The sequence below is a fragment of the Gopherus evgoodei genome, unplaced genomic scaffold, assembly GCF_007399415.2.
Source record: "Gopherus evgoodei ecotype Sinaloan lineage unplaced genomic scaffold, rGopEvg1_v1.p scaffold_37_arrow_ctg1, whole genome shotgun sequence".
NCBI classification, from domain to species: domain Eukaryota; kingdom Metazoa; phylum Chordata; order Testudines; family Testudinidae; genus Gopherus; species Gopherus evgoodei.
In genome coordinates this window covers 3,055,657-3,074,992 of record NW_022060049.1, presented here as the reverse complement: position 1 = coordinate 3,074,992, position 19,336 = coordinate 3,055,657, and the positions used below count along the sequence as shown (strand labels likewise).

General features: G+C 56.7%; 1 protein-coding gene across 5 annotated transcripts; it reads left to right on the top strand.

Annotated features, from left to right (window-relative positions):
* The first annotated feature begins 1,238 nt into the window (after window positions 1-1,238).
* LOC115642024 (transforming growth factor beta receptor type 3-like) lies at window positions 1,239-19,278 on the top strand. 5 transcript variants are annotated; one of them, XM_030545351.1, is made up of 19 exons: window positions 1,239-1,298; window positions 1,668-1,755; window positions 7,443-7,648; window positions 8,747-8,863; window positions 9,433-9,611; window positions 10,370-10,495; window positions 11,247-11,415; window positions 11,703-11,862; window positions 12,172-12,316; window positions 12,819-13,008; window positions 13,469-13,650; window positions 14,230-14,391; window positions 14,766-14,855; window positions 15,230-15,403; window positions 15,871-16,191; window positions 16,821-16,959; window positions 17,181-17,270; window positions 17,559-17,669; window positions 18,986-19,277. In XM_030545351.1, the coding sequence occupies exons 4-19, from the start codon at window positions 8,806-8,808 to the stop codon at window positions 19,153-19,155; spliced, it is 2,466 nt and encodes an 821-aa protein (XP_030401211.1). In that variant the 5' UTR covers window positions 1,239-1,298; window positions 1,668-1,755; window positions 7,443-7,648; window positions 8,747-8,805; the 3' UTR covers window positions 19,156-19,277. The 5 variants fall into 5 exon arrangements, with proteins under 5 accessions (XP_030401211.1, XP_030401212.1, XP_030401213.1 ...); XM_030545352.1 differs by lacking the exon at window positions 14,766-14,855 and having other exon boundaries at window positions 18,986-19,278; XM_030545353.1 differs by lacking the exon at window positions 18,986-19,277 and having other exon boundaries at window positions 16,821-17,078; window positions 17,559-17,647.
* The last annotated feature ends 58 nt before the right edge of the window (window positions 19,279-19,336 follow it).

Here is a 19,336-nt window from a genome sequence, read left to right as displayed (position 1 = left end):
CTTTTCTCCCTCAGTTGTAGTCCAGATGACATGTCAAGGTGCTTGTCCTTCTGCTACCAACCAAGCTGGTCTGGTTAATCTCAATGGGTTTCTTGGATTTAAAATAAAAAAAAAAAGAAAGAGAACAAAAAACCCACACAATATTTTAAAAGGAAATTGTTGCTTATTTTAATAGTTTTTTTTTTTACTCTGTTGTTTGTAGAAACCCTCTTAGAAGCTTGAAAATAAAAAAATTCTTTCCCTAAATGGTTGTCTCTTTCCACTGAGCAAATGTCTCCAGTATGAAAACTTCTGTTTGTACAACCTCTTTCTTCCCAAAGTGATTGAATCCATAGTGATCTCCTTGCCTGGCAGTGAAATGCAGCCACGTCTGGGTGAGATGCCCCTGCTATTTTAATGGCACACGGCGATGCTCCACAATGGACAGCCCTGAAATGCAGCCCCCTCTCATCTGAGATACAGCAGCTGTTTAATGGCACACAGGAATCACTCATGCAGTGCTGAAATGCAGCCACCTTGGCATGGGATGCTGCAGCTGTTTAACAGTTGCATAGCAACCATATGCAAGTCAAAAGGTGAAAAAATCATGGCTTGATTTGAAAATGGAAGGGGGTGGGGATTAGGGTGACAGAAGGTAATTTACTCATGTTGTAATTAACCCAGACATTGGGATTAACTAATCTTGAGTAGGATAGCGCCAGGAGCTCCTTACTGACCCTAAGCAAGGACTTTGGTTTTTTGTTTCATTGGAAAGACTAAAGCCTATTTACCAGGGAATTGATAATGTTCTTCCTCTCGGTTTAAAAATAAAACTATCTCTGGAGAGGTGAGTGGAATTAAAGGTCAGAGCTGATAAAGTGCTAAAACGGAAAACCATTGTTACACAATGTCTGGGGCAGCTACACAGATTTTTGCTACATTTCCAGACATTGTTCCCTTGCCGAGGACCCGTGCTGTCTGTTAAAATGACAGCTCTGTTCATGGAACAAAAGAATGTTGTTACCTGTGAGGATGGGGCTTCCAACTGATTTGTTTAAAAAAATAACTACATGCTAATTAACACAGAAATTGGTGCAAAAATAATCATTTACAGTGTACCTTTCCAGTGACGTTTTTGTTTGATTGGTTGGGGGGTTTGGTTTGTGCGGGTGTCTGTGATCAAAGGGATTTAAGTGTACAATTTTTACACTTCTCATGCCTCTTCCTAAAGGGATGGAGGAGCCAGTTGATAGGGCATGGGATTGAGAACCGGGACTCCTGGGTTCTACTCCAGGGTCTGCATCACTGTGCCACCGTAGGTAAGTCACTTCACTTCTCTGTGCTCAGTTTCAGTCTTACCAACCTCAAAAGTTCAAAAACCGTGAGTCAGGCCCTGAAAAATCAGGTGATTGGTTGAAAAATCAAGCGCTGTTGGTTGTGTTTAATAATAAATGCTTGGCGGGGGTGATTTACCTTCTGGGGTTTGAGCCAGCAGGAGGTCATATTTTCAAGCTTTTCTCCTCAACCACAAGGGCCAGAAACTTTTTTTTAAAATGAAAACTGAGATTCTCACTCAATCACCTGGCTTCTGGAGCTGGGGCTTTAAGGAAAGCACCAAATATTGCAAGGATCATGACAAAATCCTGAGTTTCAGCACTAGTTTTTAACATGTTTGGGTCTCTCCGAAGGGGTGGATGGGTCAATTGAGAGAGCCCAAGATTTCGAGGTAAGACTCCTGGGTTCTGTTCCTGGTTCTGCGTCACTATGTGGTTTTAGGTAAGTGTACCTCAATTTCTCTCTTGCCGAATTGGGCATGTGCAGGGAATGATGCTGATCTGTCTTGTTAAAGGGAGTTGCTCGGAACTTTAAAAAGCATCCGCAGTCGAGGCCAGTTTTCTCCACGCATGGGGGCACGCAGAACCTGTCCAGAAGTGTCACGGGGGGGCTGCTGGGACTTGTGTACTTCTGAAAATTCTTTACATTCCCAAATGGGAACTGAGTCCCAGACAAGCTGCACCCTCTCCATATATTCTACAAAAAGCCCTTTGCAAACAGAGATTCTTTTAAGATTTACTTGGATGTCTGCCTCTCACTGTGCCATCAACTGAGGCCTTTCTTGTTAGGCAGCATCGGAGGGGGGAAAAACATCCGTGTTGTGCAGAAATTGTGGCAACGGTGTCAGTTGTCAAGAGCCCTAAGCTTTCAGTCAGTAGCAGCAGCTGCTGAGCAGCAGAGGTAGGTGGAGCAGCCTTGAGAGGGGTTTAGCTGAAATGCTTTTTTGCAATGGCTTGTTTTGCTGGAGGAGTTAAATGCAGTCTGTTCATCTGGGCCCGATCCAGCACTTAGTCCCAATCAGGATCAAGTCCTTAAACAGCCCTGGGAAAACATCCATAATTTTAAAATTGTCCCAAACTGTCTGTCTGCCTTCTTAGCTGCAGATTCAATGCTAGTGTCCACGTTTTAAAATTGGAGAGAATGCAGAGAAGAGCCACCAAAGCGATCTGAGCAGTGGAAAAGATGGGGATGAATATGAAAGTTGTAAGTTGGATAAGGAACTGGTTAAAGGGGAGACTCCAGCGGGTCGTATTGAAGGGTGAACTGTCAGGCTGGAAGGAGGTTACTAGTGGAGTCCCTCAAGGATCGGTTTCGGGACCGATCTTATTTAACCTTTTTATTACTGACCTTGGCACAAAAAGCGGGAATGTGCTAATAAAGTCTGCGGATGACACAAAGCTGGGGGGTATTGCTAACACAGAGAAGGACAGGGATACTATTCAGGAAGATCTGAACCACCTTGTAAACTGGAGTAATAGAAATAGGATGAAATACAATAGTGAAAAGTGCAAGGTCATGCACTTAGGGATTAATAATAAGAATTTTAGATATACATTGGGGACACATCAGTTGGAAGTGACAGAGGAGGAGAAGGACCTTGGGATATTAGTCATCCTGCTATCAACCATGAGCCGCCAATGTGATACGGCTGTTAAAAAAGCAAATGCGATTTTAGGATGCATCAGGCGAGGTATTTCCAGCAAGGATAAGGAGGTGTTAGTACCGTTATATAAGGCGCTGGTGAGACCCCACCTGGAATACTGTGTGCAGTTCTGGTGTCCCATGTTCAAGAAGGATGAATTCAAACTGGAACAGGTCCAGAGACGGGCTACTAGGATGATCCGAGGAATGGAAAACCTGCCTTATGAAAGGAGACTCAAAGAGCTTGGCTTGTTTAGCCTGGCCAAAAGAAGGCTGCGGGGGGATATGCTTGCTTTATATAAATATATCAGGGGGGTTAACGTGAGGGAGGGAGAGGAATTATTTACGTTTAGTACTAATGTAGGCACGAGGATGAATGGGTACAAACTGGATATTAGGAAGTTTAGACTTGAAATTAGACGAAGGTTTCTAACCATTAGGGGAGTGAAGTTCTGGAACAGCCTTCCAAGGGAAGTAGTGGGGGCAAAAGACTTATCTGGCTTTAAGACTAAACCTGATAAGTATATGGAGGGGATGTTATGATAGGATAGTTTAATTTGGGCAACTGATCTTGGATTATCACCAGATAAGTCTGCTCAGTGGTCTGAGGGGAGATGTTGGATGGGATGGGATCTGAGTTACTGCAGAGAATTCCTTCTTGGGTGCTGGCTGGTGAGTCTTGCCCAGATGCTCAGGGTTTAGCTGATCGCCATATTTGGGGTCGGGAAGGAATTTTCCTCCAGGGCGGATTGGCAGGGGCCCTGGAGGTTTTTCGCCTTCCCCTGCAGCGTGGGGCATGGGTCGCTTGCTGGTGGATTCTCTGCAGCTTGAGGTCTTCAAACCAATTTTGAGGATTTCAATAACTCAGTCCTGGGTTAGGGGTTGTTATAAAAGTGGATGGGTAGGGTTCTGTGGCCTGCCTTGTGCAGGAGGTCAGACTAGATGATCATATTGGTCCCTTCTGACCTATGAGTCTATGAGTCTAAATGAGAGTCTGGTTAGCTCACCAAAAAGAAAAGGAAGCGGTGACTTATGTCATAACCTACTGGGCTCTAACGGGCTCTTCAGTCCAGTGGTGAAAGATAGAACAAGAACCAATGGCTGGAAGTTAAAGCTGGACAAATTCCGAATAGGAATAAGGCAGATTTTTAACTGGGAGGGAGATTGATCCGTGGAACAAACTCCTAAGGGAAGAGGTGGATTCTCCAGCTCCCAAAGTTTTCAATCCAGACTAGCTGCCTTGCTGGCTGGTGCATTAGCCAAACTCAAGTTCTTGAGCTCAGCGGTAAATGAGTGAAATAGGCAATGGTGTCTGCTATACAGATCAGACCAGATAATGTAACGGTCCTTTCTGGCTTTAACCTCTGTGAATTCTACTTCCTGCATTACCCTGGTAAATTATTTCCCATTCCAGAGGTTTCAGCATCTGTCCTGATGCAGGAAACAGAACCATGCTTCAGTCCCTGGGTGAGGCAGTTGCTATGGCTGCGAACAGAGATGGACGAAGCCCTCGCTCTCTGTGCTGGATAGTCCTTTTCCCCTCCTACTTCCATGATATCCTGAGCTGTCAGACAGGAATGCCCTGAATTTGAGATTTGCCCAGCTGACAGTAGCTGAAGGGTGACACCCCCAGACTTGTTCTAGATGCAGCGGGACTGGCCTGGCTTGGGCAGAGACACGCATGACAGAAGGATGTTCCCGTCCAATCCAGGCTCCAGGGGCAGAGGCCGGCTGGTTTCCTTCTCTCTCATCTAGTTCTAACCTCTGTATCAGTGTAGTTCTGTGCACAGAGCCAGCAGAAACGACCCTTTCGAACACCCAGCTGGGCTCCTGCCCATGCGTGCGTGGGAGCCAGATCTGTCCAGAGTGACAAACTGCAGAGCCAACGCAGCTACAGGAGAGTGATCTGGAGTCTGCTTCTGTCAGTTGCCCCTGTGCATTACCCTTGATAGCAATGGGGCCATGCAGGGGTTACTGGGGGCATTGCTGGGGGTGGGGATGGGGCAGCACAGGGGTTACTGAGGATAGAATTATTAGTGACTGGGTTCCTGACACTGCAGGGAAGCTTTTAATAAAAATCCAAGTTTTATTGTTATTCCTGCCAGGTTTGAAAATCCCCTTTGACAAAACAACTTCTGGGGCCTAAAATTAGAAGCAACGGGGTCCAGAGAGCAGCAGGAGACAGTAGATGCTGAAGCACAGGGCTGGGAGTCAGGACTCCTGAGTTCTACTCTCAGCTCTGGAAGGGCGGGCGGGTGGGCGGATCTAGTGTTTAGAGCCAGAGGGAATAGGCTAGCGGACAAGACTCTGGGAGGGCAGTGTGGTCTAGTAGTGAGATTGAACCAGGACTCCTGGGTCCTATTTCCAGCTCTGAGTGGGGTGTGTGGTGGTGGTCCTATCAGTGTAGTAATAATTGGGCCTACAAAGTTCCCGCTCTTTGGAGCCTAACTGGGAAAGTGGATAAAAGTTCATAAAGTGTCACAACAACTCAGGCTGATGGGAAAAGCTGCGAAAGGGAGACAGACAGACAGAATTAGTCCAAACAAAAAAGCCTGATACCACTCAAGGACTGTGTTACGATAATGCCCGGTGAACAGCTGGAGTGTGGGACCGGACGTCAATGAAGTAAAAATGGGTGTGTCAGAAATCAGGCTTTGTGGGGGAACAAAATCCTGAGGGGATGGGCTAGGCCACCTATGTCTCCCTTTGGGGGTCCTTAAAAAAGGGATTTCTGGGGGGAAATACGGTTGTGGAAGAGGGAGCCACTGTGCAACAAGTGCTGAGGGGAAGGAGTGAACTTCATCGTCAGGGCTGCCACCCCCACCCGAGATGCACCATGACATGACTGGTCTTCCTTGTCCTGCTCCTAAGAGATGTCCGGGCCAGAGAGTGCGACCCAGACAACATCGCCACCTGCACTGGCTCTGGCTAAATCTTGACCCCACCTGGGATGTGAGACCATTTCTTCACCTGCCGCCTTCCCCGGCTGCCTTCCCCGCCACGACTTTTTCCTTCCCCATCATCTTCTCTTCGCTCCTTACGTCTTCTGGCTGAGCTGCCAGACTGTATTTTGCAACACTGCTGTGAGGCTGTGGCCAGGGGCAGCTCAAAGCAATGCCCTCAACTGCCCAACGCTGGTACAAGTTTGCCAGGTCTGAGTGGCTGATCAGTACCTGCTGTGACTCTGTTTCTCCAGCAGGAAGGTGGCAACTGAGAATCAATGCCAGAAGGAGAAGCTGCATCCCTTGCATCTTCTCTCCACTCTTGCATGTGTTTAATGTGCAAATGCATCACCTGCTTTTCTTTCTTTTCTGCGTCTTTAATAAAAGGGCAAAGGGGTGTTTAATGGGCTGTTTGCTGTGGGACTAAGCAGGCTAATGTCTCTGGTTCCCAAAGCTTAATGTCAAATGGGCAGGGTCACATTAACATCGTTCACTCGTTGGCCCCTTCTGTTCCACCTAGATTAACACAACAGCTGTGAGCCAGGGACTGAACCAGGACTCAAGTCTCCGAGTCCCAGCTCTGCCACTGACTGGCAGTGGGACCTCGGCCAAGGCCTTTGAATCTTGTTTCTCATTTTCCTCTCCTGGGGGTAGCACATTCCTGCTTGTTGGGCTGGTGTCAGTGAGCAGGCCCTGGGAGATGCCCTGGCCGGGTGAAGCAGACACGATAAGCCCAGGCTCTGAGAAGGGGTGTGAGTTGTTTCATTGTCCTAGCCAGCAATCCATGAAAGCTGCTGCAAATTACCTGTGTTCCACCTTGCAGCCCTTCCCCTCACCCACGTGTGTGGGTGGCAGCGGGTCACAGCGACTCAGGGTTTGGCTGCATGGGGGTTAGTGCATAGCCTGGAACCCAGCACCTCTCCCACCCTGCCTGCATTAATCATAACTCCACCCCACTCTGGGGCAACCCAAACTCCCCCTTTAGGGAGCTGGTTTTCTCTTCCTGGCCTCCATCTGGGGCAGGGACAATGGACGAGATTGGGACCTCCCACCTCCTGGCACTCAACAGCTAGGGCGACATGAATGCAACAGGGCTCAGCCTTGCCAGACGCTCACCCCCTGCTTGCCTGGTTACAGACAGGCACACAAGTGGAGTTACGCTGGGAAGACCAAACCTGGGAGTTTGCATCCAGCCCGGGGGTAAGGCACAGCAACAGTGGACTGGAGGGGGCAGGGATTCACTTTGTTGAAGAAGAGTATTTCTCTGTCTGTGCCCTACTAGGGGCTGGCATCTTTTTGAGTGTGTGTGTGTGGAGGGGGGGAAGGGGCTGGGATACAGATCTCCTGGGTTCTGTGGCCATTTCTGGGAGAGAAGGTTGGGATCCAGGACGCTTGGGTTCTGTTCCCTTACAAACCACCACTGGGGAGTCTAATCCCTCCCCTCCCCAGCGCTCCGGTAACTTGACCCTGGGGAGTTGTTATTTTTAAACCTCCCATTGACCCAGATTATTTGTATTCTTCCAATTATTTTTAACTTCCCTGCAGGGAGCAATGAATCCAGCCAGAGCAAAGGGACCCGATGGCCATGGACCTCTAAGCCCCAGGGACCCACTGCTTCCTGGACTGGCATAAAAGAGCCAAGATCCCTTTGCATCCTGTGCCCACAACCACCTGGAACCCAGGAGTCCTGGCTCCCTGAACCGCCCCCCTCCCAAGCTTCTTTGCTGTTCTGCGATCAACGCTGCTGTGAGGTAAAGGTGCCCCCGGCAGCCTGCTCGTGAGTGGGGTTTGCAATGACCCTGTTCCAAGGGGGCTGAATGTGATCGGGGGCTGGACTGGGGTCTGGTCCATTCCCAACTTTGTATCTGTCCTGGATCCAGCTGGCACCAGATCAGACTGTGTGGCAGTCCCAGAAGAGGTACCCTAGGGGTGAGCCAGGCCCTCGGCTTGTCATGGAGGGGCAGGGGTAGCTGGCATGGTGGGGGAATGGGGAGGGAAGGGGAATGTTTCTGCATGGAACAAGACTGAAGAGGCACTGGGAGCCAGGACTCCTGGGTTTTATCCCCAGATCTGGGAGGGGAGTGGGGTCTAGTGGTTAGAGCAGGGGGGTTGGGGGCTGGGAGTCCAGATTCCTTGGTTTTTTACCCTGCTCTGGAAAGGAAGATGGAGTCTAGTAGTTAGAGCAGGGGGCTGGAAATCAGTGGGACCTTGGGCATATCCCTTACCTGCTCTGTACCTCAGTTTCCCTATCTATAAAATAGCAATAAAGGCAAAAAGCTCCTTGCCTGGGGAGTTGGGAAGTAAAATTAATCTCTGCAAAATGCTCTGAGATGCATCAATTATGTAGGTAAACCTTCTCCCCTACCCCACCCCAAACTGGGTAATGGTGGGGGGGGAGAATCTGGGAGCAGGTGATGGGGGTTCCCTGCTAAGCAGGAAGAGGTAGTGGGGAGGAGAGTGGGACACCCTCCCTAGGGGTCCCATAAAGGTGGAGGTGTCTAAATACCAGGAGGGAAATCTCATTATTGCCCTGTAGCAGCCCCCATCCTGTGCCACTTGGGAGAGCACTCCTGGGGGATGTCCTTGTTTCACATGCCTACCCCCATCTGGATTCTTGTGGGAGGGGAAGGATCTCAGGTCTCAGCCAGGGAGAAACACTGACCCACTCGTGTGGGGATGGGATATGTACATGCTGCATCCCAGACATGCTGTGAATGACTGGGTCCTTGGATGCCCCCCCTTGCCCTGAAGCCCCATGGCCCCTCCCCAACACAGCCCCCTCTGCCCTGGGTCCAAGACCCTGGAGCACCCCTGGGACTCACTACAGTTTTCTCTTTCTCCCTGCCCAGGACCAGCTCCCCCATCCCACCATCGAATTGGGGAGCCCCGCACACCTGGGCCGCGGGGGATGGCGGCAGCTTGGAGCCCGATCCTCCTGCTGCTGCTGCTGTGGGGCCAGTCGGCAGGTGGGTGCCAGGGGAATGGGGAAGCTAGTCTGGCCCCACTGGGAGATCGATGGGGGGAGAGGGGGTATCATCGAAGGGTTAATGTGTGTCCCAGTGCCCTGCTTCCCCTCTATCCTAGACCAGTGGTTTTCAAACCTTTTGTACTGGTGACCCCTTTCACGCAGCGAGCTGCTGAGTGTGACCTCCCCCTTATAAATTAAAAAGGGGGGTAACTGTGAGCCCTGTGGAACTGACAGCTCACAATGTCCCTGTGACCTGCTGAGGGCTCATGACCCCCAGTTTGAGAACCAGTGCACTAGCCCCCATTCCCTTCCCTGAGCCAAGGGTAGAACCCAGGAGTCCTGACTGCCAGCCCCTATCCTCTAACCATTATACTGCCCTGCCCTCCCTGAGCCAGGGATAGAACCCAGGAGTCCTGGCTGCTGTTGTCCGTGAGCTCCAGCTCCCTCCTGGTCCTGTTCATTTCTGGGGGGCAGGAGTGTTCCCTTCCGGGCACAGACCAGCTGCCCCCACTTTAGGCTCCACACTCCTGTCTGGCTCCTGCTGACCAGGCCCTTTCTCCTCTACAGCCGCCCGGCACTGGGCCCTGTGCCGGCCCGGCCTGCTGTCCGCTCGCCACCCTGTGCTGGGCTTCTGGGAGCAGATCCGCGCAGGCTCGGGCTGTGCCAGCCAGGGGCGCTCAGCCTCGGGCCGGGAGGTGCATGTACTCATCCTACGGGGGCCAGTGGGGAGGATGAGGGCCAGACAGGTAGGTGGGAGGGAGTGTCCCTGCCCTGTCCTCTTCCAGCCTCACCCTGGCCCCCCCACCTCAGCCCCATTGCCCCCTGACCCATCCTGTGCCCTCTCTCTGCTCTCTATGCCAGCCCCACCATTTCACCCCCTGCCCTCCACCCTGCCCCTTCCATCTGCCCCACCTTCCTGGTCTCTGTCCTCCACCCTGTGCCCCTCAACCTGCCCCTTCCCTCTGCCCCACCCCCTACCTTCTATCTTGGCCCTTTCACACCTCCTCACTACCTGCCCCTACCCTGTACCCCCATCCTGCCCCGTTCCATCTTCCCCACCCCCTCGCTTCCTGCCCTTCATCTTGTACTCCCACCTTGCCTCCTGCCCCTCCACTCTGCACCTCACAGCCTTGCCCCCTGCTCTGCATCTCACATGCCTCCCTTCCATTCCCCCTCCTCCAGTCCTGTCCCCAGCTCCATAGTCCTGCTTCCTGTCCCTGCCACCCCCCATCCCAACCCCTTGGCCTGTGCCCCCACCACACTCCTTCCCCCAACCCTGCTGCCTCACCCCCTGCCCTCACCACAATGTGCCCCCTCTCCTCTGGCCTCGCCTCCCACTCCCTGGTGCCCCAGCCCCTCAGCCAGCTACATGCCTGCCCTGTGCCCCACACACCTCCCCTCCCCTGCAGCCCCCACACCCTTCCCTGCATCCCCAGCTCCATGGCCTTGGCCCCTCCCCTATGGGCCTGAAGCCCCTAATGCAGGGCCCTCTGCTCCCTCCCAGGTGAGCCTAGAACTGGGCCCAGCCCCCCCTGGCAGAGCCCCCATCTTCGTGCTCAGCTCCCTGGCACCTGTGGTCTGGAGCCTCCAGACAGCCCAGATGGCTCTTGGGGAGCAATGGATCTTCCAGGTGAGGGGGGGCGGCTGTGGGGCTCGGGTGTAGGGGGCTATGGGAGGGGAAGGTGGGAAGGGGGTGTAAGAGGGCTGGGAGGGGAAGTCGGACATCAGGGCAGTTGGGGCAAGCAGTGAGGGTGGAGGGAGGTATGGGAGGATTGGGGCAGGTGGGGAGCGGAACTGGCACAGGTGTGGGGGGGGAAGTGTGGGGCCAGCAATCGGGATTGGAGGAGGGGAGGGCCATGGTGAATGAGGGGGATGGAGGTAGCTGTGGCAGGGGCAGCTGAGCAGTGGGGGTGGTGGAGGGGTGGGAAGAGGGGGCTGGAGGTCACTTCTTTGGACTGGGGCTGGGGCAGGGTCTCTGGATGTGGGGCAGGGGATGGGGTGCAGAGGGGCAGGGTGGGGGATGGAGAATTGGGAGCTTTTGGAGGAAGACGAGTTTGGTCCCGGGGCAGTCAGAAGAGTGGGGTGAGTGGAGGGTGGCTGGATGGGGGAGGGACTTTCAGGCCAAGGGACAGCAGGGTTGGGGGGTTCTGGCCAGGGGCAATGGGGGTGGGGGCACAGGTGGGAAGGCCGAGGTATTTATGGTTTGAGGATCCTCCCCCCGACAGTTACCCCTGGGGCTAGGAGGTGTGAGAAACTCACGAGTCCTGAGGGGGCTTGGAGTGATGGGGACCTGAGGTGGGAGTGGGGGGTATGTGGCACCCCATCAGGGGATGGGATGTCCATTCTCCCGATGACCCCTCACCCTTATGCCCCCCCTACAGGTCTCCCCGGGGTCCAGACTCTCGGCCCTTGGGGGTGTGACTGTCACTGAGACCCAGCTGCCCCAGACCCCCCGAGGGCTCCTGCGCTGGGCCCATGAGGAACACGGCGGGGTCAGCTCCCTGGCTGCGTATCGGGGTGTCAACATGGTCTATGTGCAGCTGGGAGACGGTATGGGGGGCTGGAAATTGGACCCCCATGTCAATGGGGGGAGGGGCTCCATGGGACGTGGGTATCAGATCCTCATGTCAATGGGGGGAGGGGACGCAGGGGGCTGGGGATCGGACCCCATTTCAGTGGGGGAGGGGACCGCGGACATTAGAACCAGCCCCATGTGCCTGAGGGAGGGAATTCCAGGGAAATATTGGGGGATTTACCCCAGGAATCCCCCATTCCTTAAGGGACCTCTGGGGTTAACCCCCACAACCTCCCCAGCCCCTCTGCATTCTCGCTCTCAGATGGGGTCTCGCCAGGAGCCTGCAAACTTCACAGGAACTTCCTCTCCCCGACCCACTTCGCCTCCAACCTCCGACCACGGCCCCTGTGGGGCTGCCTGACCTCTGACCCCCCTTCGGACCTTGAAGTTCACGTCATCCTCTCCAAAGGAGCCATGCCCCGGTACGAACCATACATCAGAGCATCCTCCGGGGCTGGGATGGCGAGAGGCTGTGGGTCGGGATGGAGGGGCACCAGCAAAGCTGGGGCAGGGGGGAGCCCAGAGCTGGGATAACTGGGGTGGGGGGGGCGCTACGCATCAGGATTGAGGGGGGCTGGGGGGAGCCCACATTAAGGACAGAGGGGGCTTTGGGACGGGATAGAAGGGCACTGGCAGAGCTGGGGGGGGCCCTTCACCCCTTTTGCTGCTCAGCCCCATGGCAGGAAATGCCCAGCCCAGTTGATGGGGGGCGGGTCCTGCTGTGTCTCCAGGCCCCCAGACCATCTCACTGTGGAGCTCCAAGTGCCTGGAGGCTGCTGCTCCCCCCGGCGGGAGCTGATCGTGGTGCTGAAGAGTGAGTCCACCACCAGCTGGCTGGTCCGAATCCCCCACATGGCCGGGCGCCTGCGAGTCCTGGTAAGAGAAGGGCTCCCTGGGGATAGGAGAGGGGTTACAGGGCCAGGAACGGCCCTCCCATGCACAACCCCATCATGCACATGCTCCCCTGTGACCCTTCCCTCCCTCCCAGTCTCTCCCCCCTGACCCTGCCCTTTGGCCTGCTGCCCCATGGCATCTTCTGAGCCCTCATGACCTTTAACCTCTCATCTGGTTTCTCCTTTCGGACCCAGCCCCCTCTGGCCTGGTGTCCCTTGTTGCCAAGGTGAACCCAGGAGTCCTGGCATCCAGCTCAGCTCCGCTGGTTCCAAGTTCCCTGACTCAGTTGCTGGGGTGAAGTTGCCCCTCTCTGGAACTTCCCAGCCACTCCTTGCGCTGACACCTTGTTCACCTGGTGCTGCTCATTTGTATAGCGTTACCCATGATGCCCTGCTCCAGCCTCAGCCTGATCACCCTGAGCTGGAGCAGGGTCCAGGTTGGCCTTGGGCTCTGTCACTCTGCCCTGCCCCCCATTTTCTTACAGGCATCCCACGAGGTCTCAGTCAGCGGCACAGAATCAGAACTGGACCTGGCTGTGAGCAGCAGCATGTCCCTGGGCCTGGCCTATGCCAGTGACCCCATGGCCTGGGCAATGGAGCAGGGATTGCCTGGGGTCACATCTTACACAGAGGCCAAGCAGGTGAACAGGTTCCTGGTCATTGTAGGGCTAGATGGTAGGTGACTCCTTAGGGGGCAGGGAATGGGCACAGGGTGCAATGCCATGGGAGGGCCACTAGGGAGCCCACCTGACTCAGACTCTGCCCCACTCCCAGTGCAGGGGGAACTGGGAGCTGCAGTTCTGCCCTGTGGCCCCCTCCCCCCAGGCACGGACAGACCCTTGGTGGCCCCCAGTGGTGGGAGAGGTTCATGCCCCAGACGATGCCCTCATGGCTGGCATGTCTGTCTCTCCCAGGGCACCATTACATCTAAAACCCCAGTGCCATGGGGAAAGGGAGGGGGCGGGGGGAATATGGGGACTAGGACACAGAGCTTGGCAGTTCTCAATCCAGCCAGCAGGGGGCAGACTTGTGCTCTCTCTCGCTCGCTCTCTCTCTCACGTCCCCTTACCCTGTTCACCACCTTGCCCTGCTTCCTCCTTCCTCTCTGCTCCCTCACTCTGTTTTCTCCTGCTAGGGGAAGCCAAGGCCCCCCACCCCTCCATCCTGCTCCCCAGACCCTCCAAGATCTCCCCTATGGTCTGGGAGAGAAGCTGGGCAGCCCCAGGAGATGGGAGAACTGTGAGGCTGGCGGGAGCTCTGTCTGTGGTGTGTCTGAGCGAGAGGGTGGCTGTTTATGTCAACAAGGACATGCTCCAGGTGAGGAATCCCCTCGTATAAACAGTTCCTTGAGTGCAGCACTAGGGGGCGCGGTGCTGCAGGGAGTGTGGTGGGGGCTCAGCAGGGGGCACTCTCCCCTCCCAGTCAGTGCTGGCCCCAGGGCAGCGCTAGGGGACGCTGTACTGCAGGGAGGAGGTGGAGGGCTCAGTAGGGGGCGCTCTCCCCTCCCAGTCAGTGCTGGCCCCAGGGCAGCGCTAGGGGGCGCTGTACTGCAGGGAGCAGGTGGAGGGCTCAGTAGGGGGCGCTCTCCCCTCCCAGTCAGTGCTGGCCCCAGGGCAGCGCTAGGGGGCGCTGTACTGCAGGGAGGAGGTGGAGGGCTCAGTAGGGGGCGCTCTCCCCTCCCAGTCAGTGCTGGCCCTGGGGCGGCAGTAGGGGGCGCGGTGCTGCAGGGAGTGTGGTGGGGGCTAAGCAGGGGGCGCTCTCCCCTCCCAGTCAGTGCTGGCCGCAGTGTGGTGCTAGGGGGCACTGTGTTGTGGGGGCTCAGTAGGGGGCGCTCTCCCCTCCCAGTCAGTGCTGGTTTTATCAGTTTCATACTCTCCCCCCACCCGCCTGGGCCAGGCTGCCAGACTCTCCCCAGCCCGAGTGACCCTGCGGGACCCCAGCTGTGCAGCCCAGTCCAATGGCACCCACTTCCTGCTGGAGTCCTCCCTGGCCGGCTGCGGTGCCCTGCGCATCCCAGCCCTGGCCCCCACCTCGGGCGTCGGACAGTACCAGAACTCGGTGAGCCAGGGGATAGGGGGCACAATGTCGGGCTGAGAGTGAATGGGAGGGAGGAGATGTGAAATGAAAGAGTCTGGGGGGTCTGCAAAGGGGCTAGAATGTTAGGGGAGTTGAGAGGAGCAGGACAGAGCCAATGGGGGCTGGAGAACAGGGTGACTCTGGGAGACTGGAACTGGGGAAGAGTGGGAGAAGTGAGGACTGGGAAGGCTGAGGTTAATGGGAGGACTGGGGAAACTGGAATTCTGTGGGGCTGGGAGAGTTGGTCCTGGCTCTGCCTCCACCATCCTGGGGCGCTGGGGTCTCGTCTGATGCTCCCATGTTTCTGATTGTGCTGGTTGCTCCCCACCCCTCCCCTCACTTTCCCCTCCCCCCAGGTGGTGCTCTGGGGCAGTGGGCCAGGGGCAGCGCCCGGGGGTCTCCCACTCCCAGTGGGACAGACTGAAGATAGCTCGGAGTCCATTGAGGTGGGCAAGGGGAGAGGGGAGGCATCTTTGGCCAGGTGGTTCTGGCGCCACTGTGGGGTGGGGCCCTCAGATCTTTTCAGTGGGGGAGGAACTGGGATTGGTGGGTTCCCTCCCAAACTATTGGGAGCAGCTCAAAGTGGGAGAGCACGCTGGACCCGCTCCAAACCCCCCTGAGCTGGATTGTGGGTTCCTGGCTCCCAAGGGCTCCTGGCTCAGTGGGGACTGGGCAGCAGCCGTGTGGAGATGGAGAGCCTTGGCTGGGGAGGTATCCTAGGGTTTAGGAAGACTGGGATAACTGGGGAGTCTCTGGGACTGGAGTTCTGGAGGTTGGTCCCCATGTCCCCTATCCCCCCCCCCCCGCTTCTCTCCCACAGTTCTCCTGCTCCTCCCCAGCCCTGAGTGAGCCATCCCACTCTGTTGAGCCCATCCCGGATCTGCCCGTCCATCTGGGCCGTGTCTTGCTCAGCCTGGAGGTCTACAGCTCCGAGGCCTTCACCAAGGCCCAGGGACCCTGCACGGTGTTGGCCAACAGCCGCGTCTTTGTAGAAGTAACTGGGAGGGAGGCACCATCCAGCCCCATGGCGCTGGGATCCCCCTCCCCTCGGCCCCAGGAAGCCTGGGGCTTTGCCCAGGGCCACATCACCTTTGGGAGGGCAGATCTCTGAGGGGCTGCACTAGCCAGGTACCCCTCCCGCCCCCGGCTGGTTAACCTGCTGGAGCTGTGGGGTCCTCTCCCCCAGGCCTCTTCAAAACTCACAGGGGGATTGCTCCAGGCTCTGGGGCAGGAGCTGTGGAGAAAGTTACAGTATTAACCTGGCAGGAGGTGAAATTGGTGGTGTTAGAGCAGGGGGCAGGACTCCTGGGTTCTATCCCCAGTTCTGGGAGGGGAGCACGATCAGGGATTAGAACGGGGGTGGGTAACAGGACTCTTGGGTTCCAGGCTTTGGGGTGAGATCATGTTTGTGGAGTGGGACCCAGCTGGCCTGAGGCATGCTCTCCCCAACCCTCTGTGCAGGCTGCTCTGGCTGCCTTCGACCCTCGGCTCAGCTTCAGCATCCGCCTCTGCTTCCTCTCGCCAAGCTCCTCCTCCTCGCTGGACTCACCGTACACCTTGGTGCGGGGGGGCTGCCCGGCCCACCCCGATGTCTCTCTGCACCCGCCCCACAAGGGGGCTGCAGGCCCGGCCTTGCCCCCCGGCTCCCAGGAGCTGCAGCGCCTCAGCTTCCTGCTCCGGCCCCTCTACAACGACTCCATCCAATTCCTTCACTGCCGCCTGGCCCTCTGCACCCAGGAGCCCCAGGGCCAGGCTGGGGCCTATGGGGGCGCCCTCCCCAAGGTCTGTACCATGCTGCCGGATGCCACCCCTGTGGCTCTAGCCTGCAGGCCACTGGGGGGATAAAAGCCCAGCTACTGTTGCAGCAAAGAGGGGGTCTCCTTTAGCTCAGGCGGCAGCGTGAACTGGCCCCAGTTCTATCCTTGCCTCCAGGGTTGTGTCCCAGGCTGGATTTCTACCCTGGGCTGCAGGCAATGCTGGGAGCACCTGGAGGACAGGGGCTGAATCCCCCAGGCCAGTACAATGATCCCTGCTGGCAGGGGGGAAGTGTCCCAGGGGGCCAACTCTGCCTGCGGGGACAATGCTGCAGGGGCTGCTCTGGGAGTAGAATGGAGTCTAGTGTTTACAGGGCCAGGCCCCCTGGCTTCCATTTCCCTAGAGTCAGGACTCTTGGCCACAGTTGTGACCCCTGTCAAGCAGCTGGGGGTGGAGGGGCAGATGTTCTCTGGGACAAATCAGTGTCAATCTACACCAATTAGAACCAGTGTGGCTGGACTCAGGAAGAGGGTGGGACCCCAGGGCTGGGACCAGTAGGGTGGAGGGAGGGGCTGGGGCTGGGATTGGGAAGGTTGGGGGATGGGTGAGCATCCAGTACTGGGAGGAGGTACCTGTCTGAGCCTTGTCCATTTCAGTGTGGGCCCCAGGCCAGGGCATGCCCCAGCAGCCACGTGGGGGAGCCGGGCAGCGGGCGGTTCCAGCACACCTTCACCAAGCCCATCATCGTAACGGTGGGGCGCCTGGCCAGAGCCACCAAACCCACCCCAGGAACAGGTGAGACCTGGGACGGGCTGGGGCTGGTTATGGGAGCAGGCACAGAGACTGCAACGCACCAAGGCCCTGATGCAATCGCCCTGCAGTGCAGTGCCCCTAGCACTGGGATTGGAACTGGGGTGAGTGCTGACTGCCAGGGGAGAGCGACCCCTAGAGGAGATATGGGGCTGTCTCCATCATTCTCTCAAAGTGTTTCTGGCTTCCTTGTCCTCTCCCTGCAGATCCCTTTCCGGTGCCCTTTCCTCTGGCTGGCAGGAGGGGGAAGGCACTGAAGGAGGCACCCTGGCCAGAGCAGGGAGAGACACCCCCTGGTAAGAGATGCCCTGTCGATATCACCCCCCCCAAGCCACCTGGTGGCCCACATGCCTTGCAAGCTGCAGAGAGCACATAGCTCCCCGGGGGTTCAGTGGGAACAGAGGGCATGCTGGGAATCAGGATTCCTGGGTTCTATTCCCTGTTCGGGGGTGGGGGGGCTATTGGGTGAGAGCAAGGTGGAGGAGGAGTCTGGGAGCCTGGACTCCTGGGTTCCTCTCCCCAGCACTGGCTCTCCATCTGCTCCTGGGGGTGGCTGTGGGGCTCATTCTCCTCATTCCCCACAGCCCCCCTTCCCCAGGGCCTGGAGCTGCCCACCGTGGTGGGCATCGTCTTCTCAGCTTTCATCATCGGCGTCTCTCTCACTGGGGGGCTCTGGCTCATTCACTCCAGGACAGGTAGGAATGGCCGTCGGTTGAGGTGGGCGTCAGGAGAGGGATGGTGCCCCTGTTGATCCAGTTGCTGCCCATACCTCACCCCCCCACCCCACTGGACCAGTGGTTCCTTCCTAGTCAATACATTGGGGGGTGGGCATGGGCTTGTTATGTGTCACATGCATGTGTGTGTGTGTGTGTGTGGGGGGAACCAGGGGACTCCACAGGAATCCTCCTCTGTACCCTGGAGTCTAGAGCTACCAGCATCCCCAGAGCCCCAGGGAAAAAACCCCTTAACTCTGAGAGGAGACTGGGGGGGATGGGTCTTGGAGCCAGAACTCCTGAGTTCTGTCCCAGCTCTAGGTGGGGAGTGGCATCTAGGGGGTTAGAGCGGGGAGGGGCTGAGACCCAGGACTCCTGTGGGGCTAATGGTTTGAGCAGACTGAGTCAGGATGTCGAAGGGTTACTGATTCCTAGTCCCCATCCTAAAAACGGCCCCTGGCACTCTGCTATCCCTAGCCCTTTCTCCTAAGCTCTGACAGCCCCATTCCTGGCCCCAGGATTCACACCAGGGGCTTTCCTTCTAGTGAAGCCTCCCCCAGGCGCTTGGTCTGTCTTGTGACAAGTTCCACAGATAGACCTCGTGGCAGGGAGTCCTGCAGGCTAAGGGCTTAGCTGGTGTCAAATAAAACTGGCTGTCTATAGCTAATGAGTAGGGTGGCAAAGGCAGTGTGGGATGAATCCAGGCAGCAGATGACACTCAAAGGATGGGAGAGGCAATGGATTCAGGCTTAATCCTTGTTCCTTGCTATGAGCCGGTGGAACTCCTTGCCACAAGGGCTCTGTGAAGTTGGGAGTTTAGCAGGGTCCAGGGAGGGATTTGATGGTTCTACTATGAATGAGAACAATCCGGAGACACCAGCATGGCTGCCAGACATACTCCGGCGCACGGTTATGGGAGCAAGGGGGAGGGTTGGGAGTAGGGGACACACAGGCGGCAGGGTTGGGGGAGGGGATGAACTGGGGCAGAGCAGGCACTAGGGACTGAAAAGTGAACTCTCCAGCTCAAGCCCCCTCTGAGGCTGCCTGGGAAATTACCCCCCCCCAGTGGAGGAAGGTGGTACCGCAAGTATGGAGATGGGGCCTCAGTCCTGTGTGGGGTGGGTGTATGGAAATCCCCCAGCCTGGGTGGGATTCCCTGCTGCAGGGTGGGACGTTGAGCCGTGTGGGATGAATTGAGCTGTGATGCATGGTGGAGCATGGGGGATGGTGGTAGAATGGGAGCATGGGGTGGATAGGGGGGCGCCCCACTGACCCATCTATCTATCTGCCTCTGACAGCTCACAGGGGCCTCCCTGTCCGTGTTCTTGGGAATACGCTGGCACTAGCCACACCGTCACCACCTGCAGGCTCCCGGGATCAGCAGTCCATCGGACTCTGCTCAGCACAGCCAGGGAGGCCACTTGGGGAAGGGCCTCTCCACCTGGCCCAAAGGGCCCCCTACCTGTGACCGGCAGCCAGCGGGTGGCAGGCCTCGCCCAGGCTGGAAGGGGCCCCGGTGCAGGCCGCGTGGCATCGGGGCTGCGGTGCTGACAGTGGCTAGTGTTTGCGCTTTCTAGGTATAAATGTGACTGCAGAGGACGTGCCGGTGCTGCTGTGTGTTATTGCTCGCGGTGTCGCTGCTGCCAGGG